Source organism: Piliocolobus tephrosceles, chromosome 21 (genome assembly GCF_002776525.5).
Source record: "Piliocolobus tephrosceles isolate RC106 chromosome 21, ASM277652v3, whole genome shotgun sequence".
Classification (NCBI taxonomy): Eukaryota; Metazoa; Chordata; class Mammalia; order Primates; family Cercopithecidae; genus Piliocolobus; species Piliocolobus tephrosceles.
In genome coordinates, this window is record NC_045454.1 from 12,173,301 (window position 1) to 12,193,478 (window position 20,178).

The 20,178-nt window shown below is 48.9% G+C and overlaps 1 protein-coding gene across 1 annotated transcript in view; it reads right to left on the bottom strand.

The window, feature by feature from the left end:
• Nucleotides 1-19,449, bottom strand: part of BHMG1 (basic helix-loop-helix and HMG-box containing 1) — a 44,053-nt gene extending 24,604 nt beyond the window's left edge. Inside the window, exons 1-4 of the mRNA XM_023232695.2 lie at nucleotides 19,040-19,449; nucleotides 16,443-16,513; nucleotides 11,665-11,769; nucleotides 6,350-6,479 (exon numbers count right to left, since the gene is read on the bottom strand). Of these exons, the coding sequence (XP_023088463.1) occupies nucleotides 6,350-6,479; nucleotides 11,665-11,769; nucleotides 16,443-16,513 (306 nt within the window). The 5' untranslated portion in view covers nucleotides 19,040-19,449. The remainder of the gene's footprint in view (nucleotides 1-6,349; nucleotides 6,480-11,664; nucleotides 11,770-16,442; nucleotides 16,514-19,039) is intronic.
• Nucleotides 19,450-20,178: the final 729 nt, after the last annotated feature.

Below are 20,178 nucleotides of genomic sequence, written 5' to 3' on the forward strand. Positions count from 1 at the left end.
TTTTGTATTTTTAGTAGAGACGGGGTTTCACCATGCTGGCTAGGCTGGTCACAAACTCCTGACCTCGTGATCTGCCTGCCTCGTTCTCTCAAAGTGCTGAGATTCCAGGTGTGAGCTACCACGCCCGGCCAATAGTCTTTTTTAGCTTTTTTGTTTGTTTTTTTGCGTTTTTTTTTTTTTTTTTTTTGAGACAGGGTCTCTTGCTCTCTTGGCCAGGCTGGAGTTTAGTGGCACCATCTCAGCTCACTTCAACCTCCACCTCCCAGACTCCAGCAATCCTCCTGTCTCAGACCCACAAGTAGCTGGGACTACAGGCACAGGCCACCATGCCCAGCTAATTTTTTGTATTTTTTTTTTTTTTTTTTTTGAGACGAAGTCTTGCTCTGTCGCCCAGGCTGGAGTGCAGTGGCCAGATCTCAGCTCACTGCAAGCTCTGCCTCCCGGGTTTACGCCATTCTCCTGCCTCAGCCTCCCGAGTAGCTGGGACTACAGGCGCCCGCCACCTCGCCCGGCTAGTTTTTTGCATTTTTTAGTAGAGATGGGGTTTCACCGTGTTAGCCAGGATGGTTTCGATCTCCTGATCTCGTGATCCGCCCGTCTCGGCCTCCCAAAGTGCTGGGATTACAGGCTTGAGCCACTGCGCCCAGCCGATTCTCTCTAAGACGGGGTCTTACTCTGTTGCTCAGGCTGGAGTGCAGTGGTGTGATCTTGGCTCATTGCAACCTCCACTTCCCAGGCTCAAGCTATCCTCCTGCTTCAGCCTCCTGGGTAGTGGGTACCATGGCTGGTTAATTTTTGTATTTTTTGTAGAGATGGAATTTTGCCACGTTGCCCAGGCTGGTCTCGAACTCCTAAACTCAAGCAATCTGCCTGCTTCAGCCTCCCAAAGTGCTGGTATTACAGGCGTGAGCCACTGAGCCTGGCCACATCTCAATCTCTCTCTCTCTCTCTCTCTCTCTCTCTCTCTGGGCGATGTGACTATTCTCTGCACTTCAGTTTCCTCAAACCAAAGAATGAGCGTAGCCATACATCTCTCACAAGCCTTGCGGGAGAGTTAAGTAAGAGAAATGTATCTGAGACACTCAGCACTCCAGACCTGACAACTGGAACGCTCAGTAAGTTGGGAACGGTTGTTACAGCTCTCTGCTCTATGCTAGGCCCTGTGGGCAAGGCAGACAGAGATGCCTCCTTTACGGCTCTCGCTGAACTCCACCTAAAGGAGGTCGAAAACAAGGAAGTAATTGCAGTGATACACTGCGGGTGTTCATGGTCAGAGGGAGAACCTACAGGATCAGACGGGGCAGGGGGCAATTCACCAGCCAGAGTAGTGAGGAAGGACGCTCTGAATCGAAGCTGCACCTCAAATCTCTAATACAGGAGAGGCAATTCATCACAGCTCCCGCTATGGCACGGAGCACCCGACTGAGCATGTCCCACGGCCCCGGGATGCGGGTTGTCTGTGGAGCTGGATCCCATGATGCAGTTGAGGGAAGGATGAAGAGGGAGGAAAAGAGGGGTTCTGAAGACAGCAGAGGATACACGGTAAATAAGTAGGCTGAGGCCTGGGGAGAATTCCAAGAGATGTGGCCATCAGGTCATTTATGAAATGTTGCCAGTCCCCTGACGAGACTGCCATTCCTCGAGGGCAGGGACTGTGTCGTAGTCATCTCTGGCTCCCCAAGGGCTATTCTAGCACCTATGCATGCCAAAAACTCACATTCCTCAAATATTTTTAGCACCATGATGGACTGCATAATGCACCCCCCCAAAGTTCCAAAGATGTCCATGTCCTAGTCCCTAGAACCTATGAATATGTTGCCTTGTATGGCAGAAAGGACTTTGCAGATATGAGATATGATTGAGTTAACGATCTTTTTTTTTTTTTTTTGAGACAGAGTCTTGCTCTCTCACCCAGGCTGGAGTGCAATGGCGTGATCTTAGATCACTGCAACCTCTGCCTCCTGGCTTCAAACGATTCTCCCACCTCAGCCTCGTGAGTAGCTGGGATTACAGGCATGCACCACCACTCCTGGCTAATTTGTTGTATTTTTAGTAGAGACGGGGTTTCACCATGTTGGCCAGGCTGGTCTCAGACTCCTGACCTCAGGTGATCTACCCGCCTCGGCCTCCCAAACTGCTGAGATTATAGGCATGAGCCACCATGTCTGGTTGTGTTAAGGATCTTGAGATGGCATGATTATTCCTGTTTATCTGGGTGGGCCCAGTGTAATCACATATAATCTTATGGAGGCAGGAATGTCAAAGGCAGACAAGGCAATGTGACAACAGAAGCGGTAGGACAGGAAAGAGATTTGAAGATGCTTCCATGCTGGCTTTGAGGGACCATGATGAGTCAAGGAACGCAGGCAGCCCCCAGAAGTTGGCAAAGAGAAAGGAAACAAACTCTCCAAAGCTTCTAAGAGGAACCAATCTTGCTGACAACTTGACTTTAAGCCAGTGAGACTGGCCAGGCGCAGTAGCTTATGCCTGTAATCCCTGCACTTTGGGAGGCCAAGGTGGGCGAATCACTTGAGGTCAGGAGTTTGAGACTAGCCTGGGCAACATGGTGAAACCTTGTCTCTACCAAAAATACCAAAAATTAGCCGGGTGTGGCAGTGGGTGACATGAGCCTGTAGTCTCAGCTACTTGGGAGGCTGAGGTGGGAGGACTGCTTGAGCCTGGGAGGCAGAGGCTGCAGTGAGCCGAGGTCGAGCCACTGCACTGCAGCCTGGGTGAGAGAGTGAGATCCTGTCTCAAAAATAAAACAGAACAAAACAAAAACAAAACCTAAAAACCCCAAAACAACCAAAGAAGTGAAAAAGCCACTGAGACAGATATTGGACTTCCGAACTCCAGGACTGTAAGAGAATAAATTTGGCTGGCCACGGTGGCTAACGCCTGTAATCCCAGCACTTTGGGAGGCCAAGGAGGGTGGATCGCCTGAGGTCAGGAATCTGAGACCAGTCTGACCAATATGGTGAAATCCTGTCTCTACTAAAAATACAAAAAAAAAAAAAAAAAAAAAAAATTAACCAGGCATGGTGGCGTGTGCCTGTAGTCCCAGCTACTCGGGAGGCTGAGACAGGAGAATCACTTGAACCTGGGAGGCGGAGGTTGCAGTGAGCCGAGATCGTGTCACTGCACTCCAGCCTGGGCAACAGAGCGAGACTCCATCTCCAAAAAAAAAAGACAGAATAAATTTGTGTTGTTTTAATCCACTAAAGTCTGGGGTGATTTGTTACCATAGGAAACTCAGGGATTTAATGCAGCTTTTATATATAAAGCACCTACTACTGAGAGAGATTTAGGAGAATTCATGTGACCCGGTAGTTGACAGATGTGGTAGGCAGGATAAGGGTTAGGGTTAGGGTCAGGGTTAGGCAAATCTGTCCCAAACACCCACTCCTCTGAACCTCTCTAAAGGCAAGTCACACACTCTAGCTGGGATCAGTTTTTCCTGTGTTTACATCTTTTTTTTTTTTTTAGACAGAGTCTTGCTCTGTTGCCAGGCTGGAGTGCAATGGCATGATCTCAGCTCACCACAACCTCTGCCTCCCGGGTTCAAGCGATTCTCCTACCTCCCCCTTCCGAGTAGCTGGGATTACAGGCATGCACCACCATGCCTGGTTAATTTTTTGTACTTTTAGTAGAGACAGAGTTTCTCCATGTTGGTCAAGCTGGTCTCGAACTCCCGATTTCAAGTGATCCACCTGCCTCGGTCTCCCAAAGTGCTGGGATTACAGGCAAGAACCACTGCGCCCAGCCAAATCTTTTCTTTTTTTTTTTCCTTTGAGACGTAGTCTTGCTTTGCTGCCCAGGCTGGAGTGCAGTGGTGTGATCTTAGCTCACTGCAACCTCCACCTCCCAGGCTCATGTGATTCTCATGCTTCAGCCTCCCAAGTAGCTGGGATTATAGGCGCATGCCATCACAGCCAGCTAATTTTTTTTTTCTTTTTTTTGAGATGGAGTCTTGCTCTGTTGTCCAGGCTGGAGTGCAGTGGCGCAATCTCGGCTCACTGAAACCTCCGCCTCCTGGGTTCAAGCAATTCTCCTGCCTCGGCCTTCTGAGTAGCTGGGATTACAGGCACATGCCACGATGCCTGGCTAATTTTTTTGTATTTTCAGTAGGGATAGGGTTTCACCATGTTGGCCAGGCTGGTCCTGAACTCCTGACCTTAAGTGATCCACCAGCCTCGGCCTCACAAAGTGCTAGGATTACAGGAGTGAGCCACTGTGCCCAGCTAATTTTTGTATTTTTAGTAGAGATGGGGTTTCACCATGTTGGCCTGGCTGGTCCTGAACTCCTGACCTCAGGTGATCCACCCACCTCGGCCTCCCAAAGTGCTGGGATTACAGGCGTGAGCCACCGAGCCTGGCCCCTGTGTTCAAATCTTCATCTTCCTGACCAGATTCTGAGTTCCCAGGGGATGAGCACTGAGTCTCAAATTTCCTTGCCTCTCCCTATTGTAACAGAAGAGCTGCCTGCATCCAACAATCTTTCATAATGCCTGATGAATGAATGAGTAGATGAATGAATGAGAGGAAACAGCAGGAAAATATCCTACCAAGGCTTCAAGATCTGAATTTCATATTAAGGTACTCCCACTGGGCACAAGGTGTTTGCTTAGCACTATATGCATTTCTGGAGTAGCCTATGGGGATGCAGAGGGAAACCTTACCTATTCCTGCCTAATAGAGATGATACCCAGAGGTCACAAAACAAGGTGCTAGAGGGGAAACTGACGTTTACTGGAGGCATGCTATGCACTGGGCCTGTCATAGCTATATTGTCATTTTGGTCTCACAGTGTCTCTGCGTAGCAAGAGTCACCCAGGGTGGAGTGCAGTGGTACAATCTAGGCTCACTGCAACCTCCACCTCCTAGGTTCATGTGATTCTCATGCCTCAGCCTCCTAAGTAGCAGGGACTACAGGCACCCACCACCACACTCGGCTAAGTTTTGTCTTTTTTTTTAAATTTAATTATTTTTGAGAGGGAGTCTTGCACTGTTGCCAGGCTGGAGTGCAGTGGCATGATCTGGGCTCACTGCAACCTCCGCCTCCTGGGTTCAAGCAATTCTCCTGCCTCAGCCCCCCAAGTAGCTGTGACTACAGGTATGTGCCACCATGCCCAGCTAATTTTTGTATTTTTAGTAGAGATGGGATTTCCCCATGTTGGCCAGGATGGTCTTGATCTCTTGACCTCGTGATCCGCCCACCTCAGCCTCCCAAAGTGCTGGGATCACAGGCATGAGCCACAGCATCCGGCCTAAGTTTTGTCCTTTTTAGTAGAGATGGTGTTTCGCCATGTTGGCACGGCTGGTCTCGAACTCCTGACCTGAGGTTATCTGCCTGCTTTGGCCTCCCAAAGTGCTGGGATTATAGGCGTGAGCTACTGCATCCGGCTCCAAAAGTTCTTTCCCCTTGTTTGACAGTTGAGAAAACTGAAGCTTAGAAAGTTGGCCAGGGCCGGGCGCGGTGGCTCAAGCCTGTAATCCCAGCACTTTGGGAGGCCGAGACGGGCGGATCACGAGGTCAGGAGATTGAGACCATCCTGGCTAACACGGTGAAACCCTGTCTCTACTGAAAAATACAAAAAACTAGCCAGGCGAGGTGGCGGGCGCCTGTAGTCCCAGCTACTCTGGAGGCTGAGGCAGGAGAATGGCGTGAACCCGGGAGGCGGAGCTTGCAGTGAGCCGAGATGGCACCATTGTACTCCAGCCTGGGCGACAGAGCGAGACTCTGTCTTAAAAAAAAAAAAAAAAAAAAAAAAAAAACAGAAAGTTGGTCGGGCACAGTGGCTCATGCCTGTCATCCGAGCACTTTGAAACTGTCTCTACTAAAAATACAAAAATTAGCCAGGCGTGGTGGTGGGCACGAGAATTGCTTAAACCCAGAAGAACTGCAGGAGAATTGCTTGAACCCAGAAGGTGGAGGTTGTAATCAGCCGAGATTGCACTCCAGCCTGAACAAAGCGAGACTCCCTCTCAAAAAGCGAAAAAGAAAAAAGAAAAAAAGAAAGTCTGGGTAGCCTAAGGAACTGCCCAGAGTTCTGCAGCTGTGAAGCTAGAGGGCTCAAACCCATGGCTATTTGATTCCTGGAACAATGATCTTTGTGCTATCTCTATTTCCCCAGCCTGGTTTCTCCTGTCTCCTTTGCAAAAAAGCATCCTCCAGGCACCTAGTTATGGGATCACAGACTCCCAGAAATTCCTGTTCAGAGTAGCCCCATTCCCATTTGAATGCTGCCACTGAAAGGATCTGTCTAGGTTTCCCAGGAGAGGGTGACCCACTTGCTGCTATTTAAAGACCTGCCTCCCAAATCTCGCCCCTCTCTTCTAGTCCCTGTACCTTTGTGAGCTTCTTGGTCCCCGTCTTCAGGGCTATGGGCAGCAGCAGTGCCAACTCGTGCAGCTTGCTAGTGTGGTTTTTCCTCTGCTTCTTTTTTGGGGACAGGAGCTGGTTTTGGTTCCTCTGATTCCTGTTTGGGGACAGGAGCTGGTTTTGGTTAGGACATCCAAAACTGAATTCCACATCTAACCCGCAAACCTCTTGTCTGTGTTACCCATTTTAGGGCTGTCTGCACCCTACCCTGGACACTCAAGACAGAATCCCAGGCATCACCCGTACTTGTTATGTTCCCTTAGCCCTTAATCAGTCACCAAATCTTACCTGCTCCTCCTCCATCGCCTTCTCTTCAACCTCACAGCCCTGCCCTAGTCCATGTGTTAACATCCCAATAGTTCACTCAACCCTGCCATTTGGCCTCTTCCATCCCTACTTTCTACTAGAGTCAGGGTGACCTTTCTGAAACACAAATCTGACCACGTCACTCTCTTGCTTCAAACCTCTCCATGTCATCTCATTGTTAAGGATCAAGTTTAAGTGCCTAATGTGGGGTGAGTGCAGTGGCTGATGCCTGTAATCCTAGCACTTTGGGAGGCTGAGGCAGGAGAATCCCTTGAACCCAGGAGGTAGAGGTTGCAGTGACCCAAGATTGTGTCACTGCACTGCAGCCTGGGAGACAAAGTGAGACTCTGTCTTAAATAAATAAATAAATAAATAAATAAATAAATAAATAAATAAATGAATAAATAAATACAAAAATTAGCCAGGCTGGGTGGCAAGCACCTGTAATCCCAGCTACTGGGGCAGGCTGAGCCAGGAGAATCTCTTGAACCCGGGAGGTGGAGGTTACAGTGAGCTGAGATCACGCCACTGCACTACAGCCTGAGCGACAGAGTGAGACTCTACCTCAAAAAAGAAAAGTTCCTAATGTGGTTTATCATTTGCATCCTGCCCCAGCTGACCATTCTGGTGTCCTCTCTTGCTTCCTTTGGCTCTCTCCTATCAACTGATCGTCATTCCACAGGATGGGTGAGGTGGCTCTGCTAAGGCCCCTGCGCCCTGGTGCTCACACACCTCTGATCACTTCACCAGGCTATCACCTGTGTTGGGGGCACCACTGCACCCCTAGCACCTAGAACATGGTCTGGTATATTGTGACAACTCACTGTGTATTTGCTAAGTGAATTAATAAATAAGGACATGAAATAAGTTGTGTTGGCTGGGCGCGGTGGCTCACGACTGTAATCTAGCACTTTGGGAGGCTGAGGCAGGTGGATTACTTGAGCTCAGGAGCTGGAGACCATCCTGGCCAACATGGTGAAATCCTGTCTCTACTAAAAATACAAAAAAATTACCTGGGCGTGGTGGTGGGCACCCGTAACCCCAGCTACTCGGGAGGCTGAGACAGGAGAATCGCTGGCTGGCTAACTTTTTTATTTTTTGCAGAAGTATGCTCCACTGGCCGGGTGCAGTGGCTCATGCCTGTAATCCCAGCACTTTGGGAGGCCAAGGCAGGCAGATCACAAGGTCAGGAGTTCGAGACCAGCCTGGCTAATATGGTGAAACCCCATCTCTACTAAAAATACAAAAATTAGCCGGGTATGGCAGCGGACACCTGTAGTCCCAGCTACTCAGGAGGCTGAGGCAGGAGAATGGCGTGAACCCCGGAGGTGGAGATTGCAGTGAGCCGAGATCACGCCACTGCACTCCAGCCTGGGCGACAGAATGAGACTCCATCTCAAAAAAAAAAAAAAAAAAAAAAGAAAAGAAAAAAGAAGTGCGCTCCACCACCTAGGTAGCACATGGCTATAGTTCCAGCTACTTGGGGGGCTGAGGTAGGAGGATCACTTGAGCCAGGGAGGTCGAGGTTGCAGTGAGCTGTGATCACCCCATTATACTCTAGTCTGGGTGAAACAATGAGACCCTGTCTTGAAAAATAAAACAAAAATCACCAAGAACAAATACAGCCCCTTATTCTGGAGATTACAGTATAGTTGGGGCTAAAGTAATTAATCAAATTGTCACACAAACAAAATTGCAAGTAAGACCAGAAAAAGCTACATAATACACTGGGTTAACGGGCCATTGTAAACGAAAATATGGAGCCTCTTATTCAAAAATTGAGAATTTAAAGATGGTGAGAGCATGCCGGGCGCGGTGGCTCATGCCTGCAATCCCAGCACTTTGGGAGGCTGAGGTGAGCAGATCACCTGAGGTCGGGAGTTCGAGACCAGCCTGACCAACATGGAGAAACCGTCTCTACTAAAAATACAAAATTAGCCGGGCATGGTGACGCATGCCTGCAGTCCCAGTTACTAGGGAGGCTGAGGCAGAAGAATAGCTTGAACGTGGGAGGCGGAGGTTTTGGTGAGCCGAGACCATGCCATTGCACTCCAGCCTGGGCAACAAGAGCAAAATTCCATCTGCAGTGAGGCTGCAGTGAGCTGAGATTGTGGGCGACAGAGCCAGACTCTCAAAAAAAAGAAGTAAAAATAAGAAGCTTGTACAAGGAAATTGATCTGAATGCTAAGTAGCAAGTGCAGTGTCACCAATACATAAAGAGGCTGTGCTTTGCTTTTGACCAAGTGGGGTGGCTCACATCTGTAATCCCAGCACTTTGGGAGGCCAGGGTGGGAGGATCACCTGAGCCCGGGAGTTCAAGACCAGCCTGAGCAAAAAAGTAAGACCTCGCCTTTACGAAAAAATAAAACGTTGGCCAGGCATGGTGGCTCACACCTGTAATCCCAGCACTTTGGGAAGCTGAAGTGGGCAGATCACTTGAGCCCTGGAGTTCAAGGCCAGCCTGGCCAACACGGCAAAACCCTGTTTCTACTAAAAATACAAAAATCAGTCTCCCAAGTAGCTGAGACTTTAGGCACGCACCACCAGGCCATAGAGACAAGGCTGGGTGCGGTGGCTCACACCTGTAATCCCAGCACTTTGGAGGTCGAGGCAGGATGACCCCTTGAGCCCAGGAGTTTGAGTCCAGCCTGGGCAACATAGTGAGACCCTGTCTCTACAAAAAACTTTTAAAAATAAATTTTAAGCTGGGCGTGGTGGCTCACACCTGTAATCCCAGCAGTTTGGGAGGCTGAGGTGGGTGGATCACCTGAGATCAGGAGTTCAAGACCAGCCTGATCAACGTGGTGAAATCCTGTCTCTACTAAAAATATAAAAATTAGCCAGGCACGGTGGCGGGTACCTGTAATCTCAGCTAGTTGGGAGGCTGAGGCAGGAGAATTGCTTGAACCCAGGAGGCGAAGGTTGCAGTGAGCAACCGAGATTGCACCATTGCACTCCAGCCTGGGCAACAAGAGCAAAAGCTCTGTCTCAAAAATAAATATATAAATAAATAAATAAATAAATAATAAATAAAATAAAATAAATTTTAAAATAAATTTTTTTTGTGGAGACGGGGTCTCTCTATATTGTACAGGCTGTGAAACCTTATTTCTTTTATTATTTATTTATTAATTATAAATATGAACTCCATGAGGGCAAGAATTGGTTTGTTTGTTTGTTTGTTTTTGAGGCAGAGTCTTGCTCTGTTGTCCAGGCTGGAGTGCAGTGGCGGGCTCTTGGTTCACCGCAACCTCCACCTCCTGGGCTAGTGATTCTCCTACCTCAGCCTCCCAAGTAGCTAGGATTACCCACAGGACAAGAATTTTTGTCTTTATTGCTAGATCCCAGGCTGATTTATCCATAATCTGCAGAAAGCACAGTGCTTGGAACCCATGATACTTTTAGGGGCTCAGGAAAATATTCTAATTCCTTTTAAATTAGAACAAAAAATAAATATCACCCCATCTGTTGTATACTTGTCTTTATATCAATACTATCATAAATCACAGTTGTTAATATTTTTCTTTTTTTTTTCCCCCGAGACGAAGTCTCACTCTTGTTGCCCAGACTGGAGTGCTAGTGGCATGATCTCAGCTCACTGAAACCTCCGCCTTCTGGGTTCAAGTGATTCTCCTGCATCAGCAACCCAAGTAGCTGGGATAGCAGGTGCCCGCCACCACGCCTCCTAACTTTTGTATTTTTAGTAGAGACGGGATTTCACCACGTTGGCCAGACTGGTCTCTAACTCCTGACCTCGTGATCCACCTGCCTTGGCCTCCCAACGTGCTGGGATTACAGGCATGAGCCACTGCACCCGACTCAGTAAAAAATTATTGAATTAATGAATACTGAGAGGTCTTGGGATAGCTTCTTAGACTTCTGAAGTGATCTATGAAACTAATTCCCAAGTTTCCTTTTCCCTGAGATAATCAACCTGAACATATCCTAGTTACTTTACTATTATTGAGATGGAGTCTCACCTTGTTGCCCAGGCTGGAGTGCAGTGGCATGATCTCGGCTCATTGCAACCTCCATCTCCCAGGTTCAAGCGATTCTCCTGCCTCAGTCTCCCAAGTAGCTGAGATTACAGGCCACCACCACACCTGGCTATTTTTTTTTTTTTGTATTTTTAGTAGAGATGGGGTTTCACCATGTTGGCCAGGATGGTCTCAATCTCCAGATCTCGTGATCCACCCGCCTCGGCCTCCCAAAGTGTTGGGATTCCAGGCGTGAGCCACCATACCCGGCCTTCATTTGTTTTAGTAGTGTGTAGGGATGTAAGAGTAAGAGCTGCCCCAAAGTGGGACAAAGCAGGGGACAGTCCCAGGAGGTGGCATAAAGGTTGATATATAAGCTCAAGTTTTTGAAGCAGAAACTCTGGGATTCCAATCCTAGTTCTGCCACTTGCTGTGTGACTTTGGGCAACTGCTTTCATTTCTCTGTGCCTGTTTCTTCCTCCTTTACAAAATGGAGGTGGTTAGGAAAACCTTGATCCTGTCTGGAAGGTGTTTTGTACAGTGCCTGGTACATAGGGAGTGTTCATGAAATGTTAGCTCAAGAAAGCAGGTGGCGCCAGGTGCGGTGGCTCATGCCTGTGTCCTAGCACCTTGGAAGGCTGAGGCGGGAGGATCACCTGAGGTCAGGAGTTCAAGACCAGCCTGACTAACATGGTGAAACCCCGTTTTAAATAAAAATACAAAAAATTAGCTGGGTGTGGTGGCACACGCCTGTAATCCCAGCTACTCGGGAGGTTGACGCAGGATAATCACTTGAAGCTGGGAGGCGGAGGTTGCAGTGAGCCGAGATTGCACCATTGCACTCCAGCTTAGGCAACAAGAGTGAAGCTCCGTCTCGAAAAAAGAAAAAGAAAGCGGGTAGACAGTCATTTGTCAGAAGGATTTTAGGGGTAAGAGGTGTTGATGAATGGGCTGTTTTGCTTGACCAACATCCAATCCCCCCTTTTCTGTTAACAGTACCTCAATTTTCCTTTGAGCAACCATTTCTTCTCCATTCTCAGTCCATGTGGTTCAGAGGGGCTGACCTTATCTTCCCCTTCCACTAGGGAGCACAAAACCAAGGTCCTGCCAAGAATAGTCACAGTGATTGGTTCAGGGTTGGAGTGGTAATCCTAGGTTTGGCCAATCAGAGTTCATCAACCTTAGAGGCTTTCTCTTCTGGGTATATGGAGTTGGCAAGATATGGACCTGGAGCTGCTGGGAACCATCTTGCCCTTCCAAAGGGACAACCTGCAGCTAGGCACGAAGACTCACGCTTGTAATCCCAGCACTTTGGGAGGTCAAGGCAGGCAGATCATTTGAGGTCAGGAGTTCGAGACCAGCCTGACCAACATGGTGAAACCCCGTCTTCGTTTAAACTACAAGAAAGTTAGCCTGACCTGGTAGCACATGTCTGTAATCTCAGCTACTCGGGAGGCTGAGGCAGGAGAATCCCTTGAACCCAGGAGGCGGAGGTTGCAGTGAGCTATCACGCCACTGCACTCCAGCCTGGGCGACAGAGCGAGACTCCATCTCAAACAAACAAACAAACAATAAGATAAGATAAGATAAAATAAATAAAACAAAGGGACAACCTGCATGAGACAGAAGCCATCACAGACAAGACCAGAACCAAGAGTCACAGATTCCTGGCAATCATTTAACCTCCATCCTGGAACCAGCCAAGGCTGACACCCCTGAATTTTTTGTTTAAATGATCCAATAGGCTAGGCGTGGTGGCTCACGCCCGTAATCCCAGCACTTTCGGAGGCCGAGGCAGGTGGATCACGAGGTCAGGAGATCGTGACCATCCTGGCTAACACGGTGAAACCCTGTCTCTACTAAAAATACAAAAAATTAGCTGGGTGTGGTGGTAGGCACCTGTAGTTCCAGCTACTCGGCAGGCTGAGGCAGGAGAATGGCGTGAACCCAGGAGACGGAGCTTGCACTGAGCTGAGATCACGCCACTGCACTCCAGCCTGAGCGACAGAGTGAGACTCCGTCTCAAAAACAAAAAAAAGATCCAATAAATCCCTTTTTATGCTTAAGCCAGTTTTTGCTAGGTTTCTGTTTATTGCAACTAAGAGTCTTTATCAATACAAGGACCCCCACATCTAGAAAGGGGGATGAAAGTATGAATTGTGAGCAACTCTAAACTTCCAGGAGGAATGGGCAGTGGGATAGGCATTCTTCATTTTCTTCATGGTGCTTCTTCTGAGCATAGTATCTAGGTAGAGAACCTGAACAAAGCACACAGTCCTCGTCTTACAATGGTCGGACTTAACATTTTTCGACTTTAGGATGGTGTGAAAGCCATACAAATTCACTAGAAGTCATACTTCTTTACTGTGCTGGGCAGCAACACTGGGCCACAGCTCCCAATCAGCCATGTTTTTTTTCTTTTTTTTTCTTTTTTTAGACTGAGTCTTGCTCGGTTGCCCAGGCTGGAGTACAGTGGCGCAATCTTGGCTCACTGCAACCTCCACCTCCCGGGTTCAAGTGATTCTCCTGCTTCAGCCTCCTGAGTAGCCGGGATTACAGTCGTGCACCACCATGTCCAGCTAATTTTTGTATCTTTAGTACAGATGGGGTTTCACCATGTTGGCCAGGTTGGTTTCGAACTCCTGATCTCAAGTGATCAGCCCACCTTGGCTTTGCCAAGTGCTGGGATTACAGGCATGAGCCATCGACCATGCATTTTTGACATACAGTATTTTCAATTATGATAGGTTTATCAGGACATAATCCCGTAGATGCTTAATTTTGGAGTTAATGAAGAGATAGTTGGATGGAAAGTCACTGGGGGGAGATGGTAGGGGTTAACATGAACTCTGACCTTATTTTTTATTTTTCCAGACTTTGGAGGGAGGGAGAAATCTGATCCAACCCCCAATCTGCTGTGACAATCCCATCTATAAGATTCATTATACTTGGTAGGTGCTTGGTGGATGAATGAATGTGTGGATAAAAGAATGGAAGTAAAGACATGGTAGCTCACGTCTGTAATGCCAGCACTTTTGGAGGCTGAGGCAGAAAGATCACTTGAGCCTAGGAGTTTCACAGCAGTGTAGGCAGCATAGAGAGACCATGTCCACAATTTTTTTTTTTTGAGACAGAGTTTCTCTCTTGTCGCCCAGGCTGGAGTGCAATGGCACCATCTCGGCTCACTGCAACCTCTGCCTCCTGGGTTTAAGTGATTCTCCTGTCTCAGCCTCCCAAGTAGCTGGGATTACAGGCATCCACCACCATGCCCAACTAATTTTTGTATTTTCAGTATAGATGGAGTTTTACCCTGTTGGCCAGGCTGGTCTCAAACTCCTGACCTCAGGTGATCCACTCACCTTGGCCTCCCAAAGTGCTGGGGTTATAGGTGTGAGCCACCACACCTGGCCTTTTTTTAAAACTAGTTGGGTTTAGTGGCATGTACCTGTGGTCCTGCATACTTGGGAGGCTGATGTGGGAGGATTGCTTCCGCCTGGGAGGTCAAAGTCGCAGTGAACTGTGATCATGTCACTGCACTCCAGCCTGGGGAACAGAGCAAGACCCTGTCTAAAAAGAAAGAGCCAGGTGTGGTAGCTCATGCCTGTGACCCCAGCACTTTGGGAGGCGAGGTGGATCACTGGATCCCAAGAGTTTGAGACCAGCCACGGCAACATGGCAAAAATCCATCTCTATGAAAAATACAAAAATTAGCCAGGCGTGGTGGTGCGTACCTATGGTCCCAGCTACTCAGGGAGCTGGGGTGGGAAGATGTTTGAGCCCAGAAGGTCGAGGCTGCAGTCAGCTAGAATTGCATCACTGCATTCCAGCGTAGGTGACAGAGCAAGACCTTGTTTCAAAAAAAAAAAAGAAAGGAAAGAGGCCAGGCTTGGTGACTCATGCCTGTAATCCCAGCATTTTGGGAGGCCGAGGCGGGTGAATTACCTGAGGTCAGGAGTTTGAGACCAGCCTGACCAACATGGTGAAATCCTGTCTCTACTAAAAATACAAAAATTAGCTGGGTGTGCTGGCTGGCACCTGTAGTCCCAGCTACTTGGGAGGCTGAGGCAGGAGAATTGCTTGAACCCGGGAGGCGGAGGTTGCAGCGAGCCAAGAGCACGCCATTGCACTCCAGCCTGGGCAGCAAGAGTGAAACTCCATCTCAAAAAAAAAAAAAAAAAGTCCAGATGCGGTGGCTCACGCCTGTAATCCCAGCACTTCGGGAAGCCGAGGCGGGTGGATCACGAGGTCAGGAGATCGAGACCATCCTGGCTAACATGGTGAAACCCCGTCTCTACTAAAAATACAAAAAAAAAAAAAAAAAAAAAATTAGCCAGGCATGGCGGTGGGCACCTGTAGTCCCAGCTACTCGTGAGGCTGAGGCAGGAGAATAGCGTGAATTGGGAACAGAGCTTGCAGTGAGCCAAGATCGTGCCACTGCACTCCAGCCTGGGCAACAGAGCGAGACTCCGTCTCAAAAACAAACAAACAAACAAACAAAAAATGGGCCGGGTGCAGTGACTCACACCTTAATCCCAACACTTTGGGAGGCCAAGGCAGGTGGATCACAAGGTGAGGAGTTTGAGACCAGCCTGGCCAACATAGTGAAACCCTGTCTCTATTAAAAATACAAAAAAAAAAATTAGCTGGGCATGGTGGCGGGCACTTGTAATCCCAGCTACTTGGGAGGCTGAGGCAGGAGAATCACTTGCACCCAGGAGGCGGAGGTTGCAGTGAGCCGAGATCATGCCACTGCATTCTACAGCTTGGGCATCAGAGCTAGACTCTGTCGAAAAAAAAAAGGAAAGAAAGAAAGACACTCAGAATGTCAATTGGGCGTGATGGCTTAGTAGTCCCAGCACTTTGGGAGGCTAAGACAGGAGGATCACTTGAGGCCAGAAGTTCCAGACAGGTCTGAGCAACATAGCAACACCCTGTCTCTACAACAAATAGAAAAATTGGCTGGGTGTGGTGGCATGTGCCTGTAATCTTAGCTGTTCAGAAGGCTGAAGCAGGAGGATCAAGCCCAGGCTCAAAACCAGGAATCCGAGGCTATAGTGAGCTATATGATGCCACCACTGCACTCTAGCGTGGGCAACAGAGTGAGACCGTATCTCTGAAAACAAACAAACTCAGAATGTCACAGGCTGCAAGGACCTTAGAAGTTATCTTTGCCATAAAAATAAAAAAAGAAAAAGAAAAAAAGACATGGGCCGGGCATGGTGGCTTACACCTGTCATCCTAGCACTTTGGGAGGCTCAGACAGGCAGATCACTTGAAGCCTGGAGTTGAAGACTAGCCTGGGGAAAATAGCAAAACCCTATCTTTACAAAAAATACAAACATTAGCCAGGCGTGGAGGCATGTGCCTGTAGTCCCAGCTACTCGGGAGGCTGAGGCAGAAGAATCATTTGAGTTCGGGAGGCTGAGGCAGAAGAATCATTTGAGTTCGGGAGACGGAGGTTGCAGTGAGCTGGGATCACACCACTGCACTCCAGCCTGGGCAATGGGAGTGAAACCCTGTCTCATAAATAAATGAATAAATAAATAAGTAAGAAATAAATGATCTTTGCTGATCACCTCAGAGTATTCTCATCTGGAAAATGGTAGGCATCTTTGCACATACTTCCTCATGGGGGTTGTTGTATGGATTAACAGTTATCATACAAACAAAAGGTTTGGCAAAGAGTCTTGCAAACGGTAAATGCTCAGCAAATGTTTTTGTTATTATTGTTCAATGAGAGTGGCTGGAGCTATAAGGGAGATGGGGCAAGCCCTTACCTGTCACTGGGACCCACTGAACTAGCTCTGGGCTGTTCAGAGGAACACAAGCATCTGCTGGAACTGAACATCTGCAAAGAGGGAAAAAGAATGATTAGTGACCTCTGAGACTGCAGGAATGATGGGCAGGAAGCCTGATGGGCACCCTTCATTTTCCCTATGATGCTCCTTTGAGCACCCAGAGATCCCAAAATAGGAGTCCCCAGCCCCCAACAAATTATGGGCCCAGAGACCCAAATTAAACAGCTAAACCTTGGCCGGGAGTGGTAGCTCACACCTGTAATCCCAGCATTCTGGGAGGCCGAGGCAGGCTAATCACTCGAGGTCAGGAATTTGAGACCAGCCTGGTCAACATGGTGAAACTCTGTCTCTACTAAAAATACAAAAAATAGCCAGGCATGGGGGTGCACGACTGTAATCCCAGCTACTCGGGAGGCTGAGGCAGGAGAATCACTCAAACCCAGGAGGCGGAGGTTGCAGTGAGCCAGGATCAAGCCACTGCACTCCAGCCTGGACAACAGAGTGAGACTGTGTCTCAAAAAACAAAAACAAACCCCTAAACTTCTAAACTCAAATCTGTGAATCCTAAATTGTAAATCTGGGCCTTAAATCATGATCCAGACTTAAAACTAAAACCAGCAAACCCCTAAGCTTGACTTCAGAACTTAGACATTAATAGTGAGATGCCAGACTCTGAAACAGAGACTACCAGGCCTTAAAAGTGTGGCTTGAGACCTACAGACTATGATTTTAAAACCAGCCGGGGGTGGTGGCTCATGCCTGTAATCCCAGCACTTTGGGAGGCCAAGGCAGGTGGATTACCTGAGGTCAGGAGTTCGAGACCAGCCTGGTCAACATGGTGAAACCCATCTCTACTGAAAATACAAAAATTAGCTGTGTGTGGTGGCACACACTTGTAGTCTCAGCTACTCGGGAGGCTGAGACAGGAGAATTGCTTGAACCCGGGAGGCAGAGGCTGCAGTTAGCCAAGATTGCACCACTGCACTCCAGCCTGGGTGAGACAGAGAGACTCCGTCTCAAAAAAAAAAAAAAGAACAAAAAAAAAGCGACACTAAAACTAATACTTTAATACTTTAGAGTCCCAAAATGAGAACCTAAATCCTCACTTTGGAGCCCTCACAAAGCCAGGCACAGTGGCTCACGCCTGTAATCCTAGCACTTTGGGAGGCCAAGGTGGGAGGATCACTTGATCTCAGGAGTTTGAGACCAGCCTGGTAATATGACAAAACTCCACCTCTACAAAAAAAAAAAAAAATTACCTGGGCATAGTGGCACATGCTTGTAGTCCCAGCCACTTGGGAGGCTGAGGTGGGAGGATTGTTTGAGCCCAGGAAGTCAAGGCTACAGTGAGCTAAAATCGCACCACTGCACTCCAGCCTGGGTGACAAAGTGAGATCTTATCTCAAAAACAAAAAAAGGAGCCCTCCCAAACCTACAAACCCTAAATTGTAATACTGAGATACCCCAGACCCTCAAACTGTCAACTTCTGATCTCCAAATATGATCCTAATACTAAGATTACAGACCACAAGTTGTAACACTATGAACCTATATCCTAAAATAAGAAATCCAGGACCCTATGAAGCAAACCTCACTCCTCTAAATTGACCTCTTAGACCCCCATACTGTCCCTCAAATTGTGGCCCCAACCCTAAAACTGAGATCTCGAATGTGGGTCCTACTCTGAAACCCCAGACCCTAAAACTGGGAGCTCCCACACTCAAAGTGGCACTCCGGGCCCTAAAACGTGCTTTTATTTATTTAATTTTTTTTTTTTTTGAGACGGAGTCTTGCTCTGTCGCCCAGGCTGGAGTGTAGTGGCCGGATCTCAGCTCACTGCAAGCTCCGCCTCCAGGGTTTAGGCCATTCTCCTGCCTCAGCCTCCCGAGTAAGCTGGGACTACAGGCGCCCGCCACCTCGCCCAGCTAGTTTTTTGTATTTTTTAGTAGAGACGGGGTTTCACCATGTTAGCCAGGATGGTCTCGATCTCCTGACCTCGTGATCCGCCCGTCTCGGCCTCCCAAAGTGCTGGGATTACAGGCTTGAGCCACCGCGCCCGGCCCAAAACGTGCTTTTAAAGACCCGAACTGTAACTCCAGATCCTAAAGCCTCATAGGCTACATTGGGACTTAGGCCCTAAATCTATATTGAGGCTTCACTTGCCCCAAATCAGGCTCCAGACTCTCAAAATGTTACATCATAACTCAGAACTAAGACTTCCAGATCCCCAAATTGGGATCTCTGGATTCCAAGGAGAAAGCTTCCAGTCACAAAACCCAAGCCCTTCAGATTCCAGAACTAGTCACCCCTAGACACAAATCCCGAGATTCCAGATCGGAACTCAAGAGCCCGGATCCCCAACATAAACAGAGTCTTCCGTTCCTCATACTCGAACTTGGACCCCTGCTTTCAAACCCATACTCCTTCGCCCGCGGCCCTGCACCCAGAGCATATTCTATTCCCCTGAGACCCCCCGAGAGCGGCTCCTGTGGAGATCCTGGGTTCCCCTAAGCCCAGCTAGTGCTGGGGGAGTCACCCTGCCCCGCGCCCCATTCCACTTGGCCTCCAGCACCCGCCTCAGGGCGTGCAAAATGGCGTGAGGCTGTCCCCGCCGTTCTGGTTTCTCCGGGCCCCACTCTAGGGAGCCCGATCAGACAGCGTCTCGCGCGGGTCCCGGAAAGACGGCCGCGCGCGTGGGGGTCCCAGACGGTCTCAGACACCACGTTCCCAACCGGGCTTGGGGTTGGGTGCGAATCCTCCCGGCGCGAGGATCCTGCGCGAGGCGTAAAGAGCAGAGCAAGAGTGCGTTCCTGAGGCCAGGCCACGCCCCCACCAGTTGCAGCCAAGGTGTGCTGGGCACGAGACGACGGGGTTGAAAGGGCAGGGTGCAAGTGGCCGTGCGCACGCGCGCCTCGGGAAGGGCCCTGTCGTCTTGCACAGCGTGAGCTGGGCCTCAAGCCTTCTGACAAGGCCTTTGCCGGCGTGAGCCGCTAGGCGGCCAATCAACGCCTGCTCAGCCACCCGCCTTTTTAAGCGGTCACGCCCCTGCACGACCCCCGTGGTCCAGGGCCTTTACATCCCAAGGAGGCTGGGTTTCCCCAACTGTCAACTCCCAGGAAGAGAGCGAGAGAGCTCGCTTTTGTCCCTTCTGGCCCTGTGGTGCCCCATTTCCACGTTTTCCAGTCAGTTCTTGTTTCATGAGGGCCTCCTATGTGCCAAGCACCAGGCTGGATGGTGGGAATTTAGCCACTGTCTTCCCAGTGCAATCAAGGCCCTGAGAACCTCCGACACATGAGAATCCAGTCAGACGGGAACTCGGTTAATGCGGAGAACAATATGTTGGGAAAGGACTCAAAGAGGAGGGCCATTTGAATTGGGCCTTCTTGGGAGGCCAAGGCGGGCAAATCACTTGAGGTCAGGAGTTCCAGACCAGCCTGGACAACAATGGTGAAACCCGGTCTCTGCTAAAAATACAAAAATTAGCGGGGCGTGGTGGGGCGCGCCTGTGGTCCCAACTACTCCAGAGGCTGAGGCAAGAGAATCACTTGAACCCAGGAGGTGGAGGTTGAATGAGCTGGTATCACTGCACTCCAGCCTGGGCGACAGAGCAAGACTCTGTCTAAATAAATCAATAAATAAATAAATAAATAAATAAATAAATAAATGAAAAAGAATAAAATAATTGCCGCCCCCCCCCCTTTTTTTTTTTGGTAGA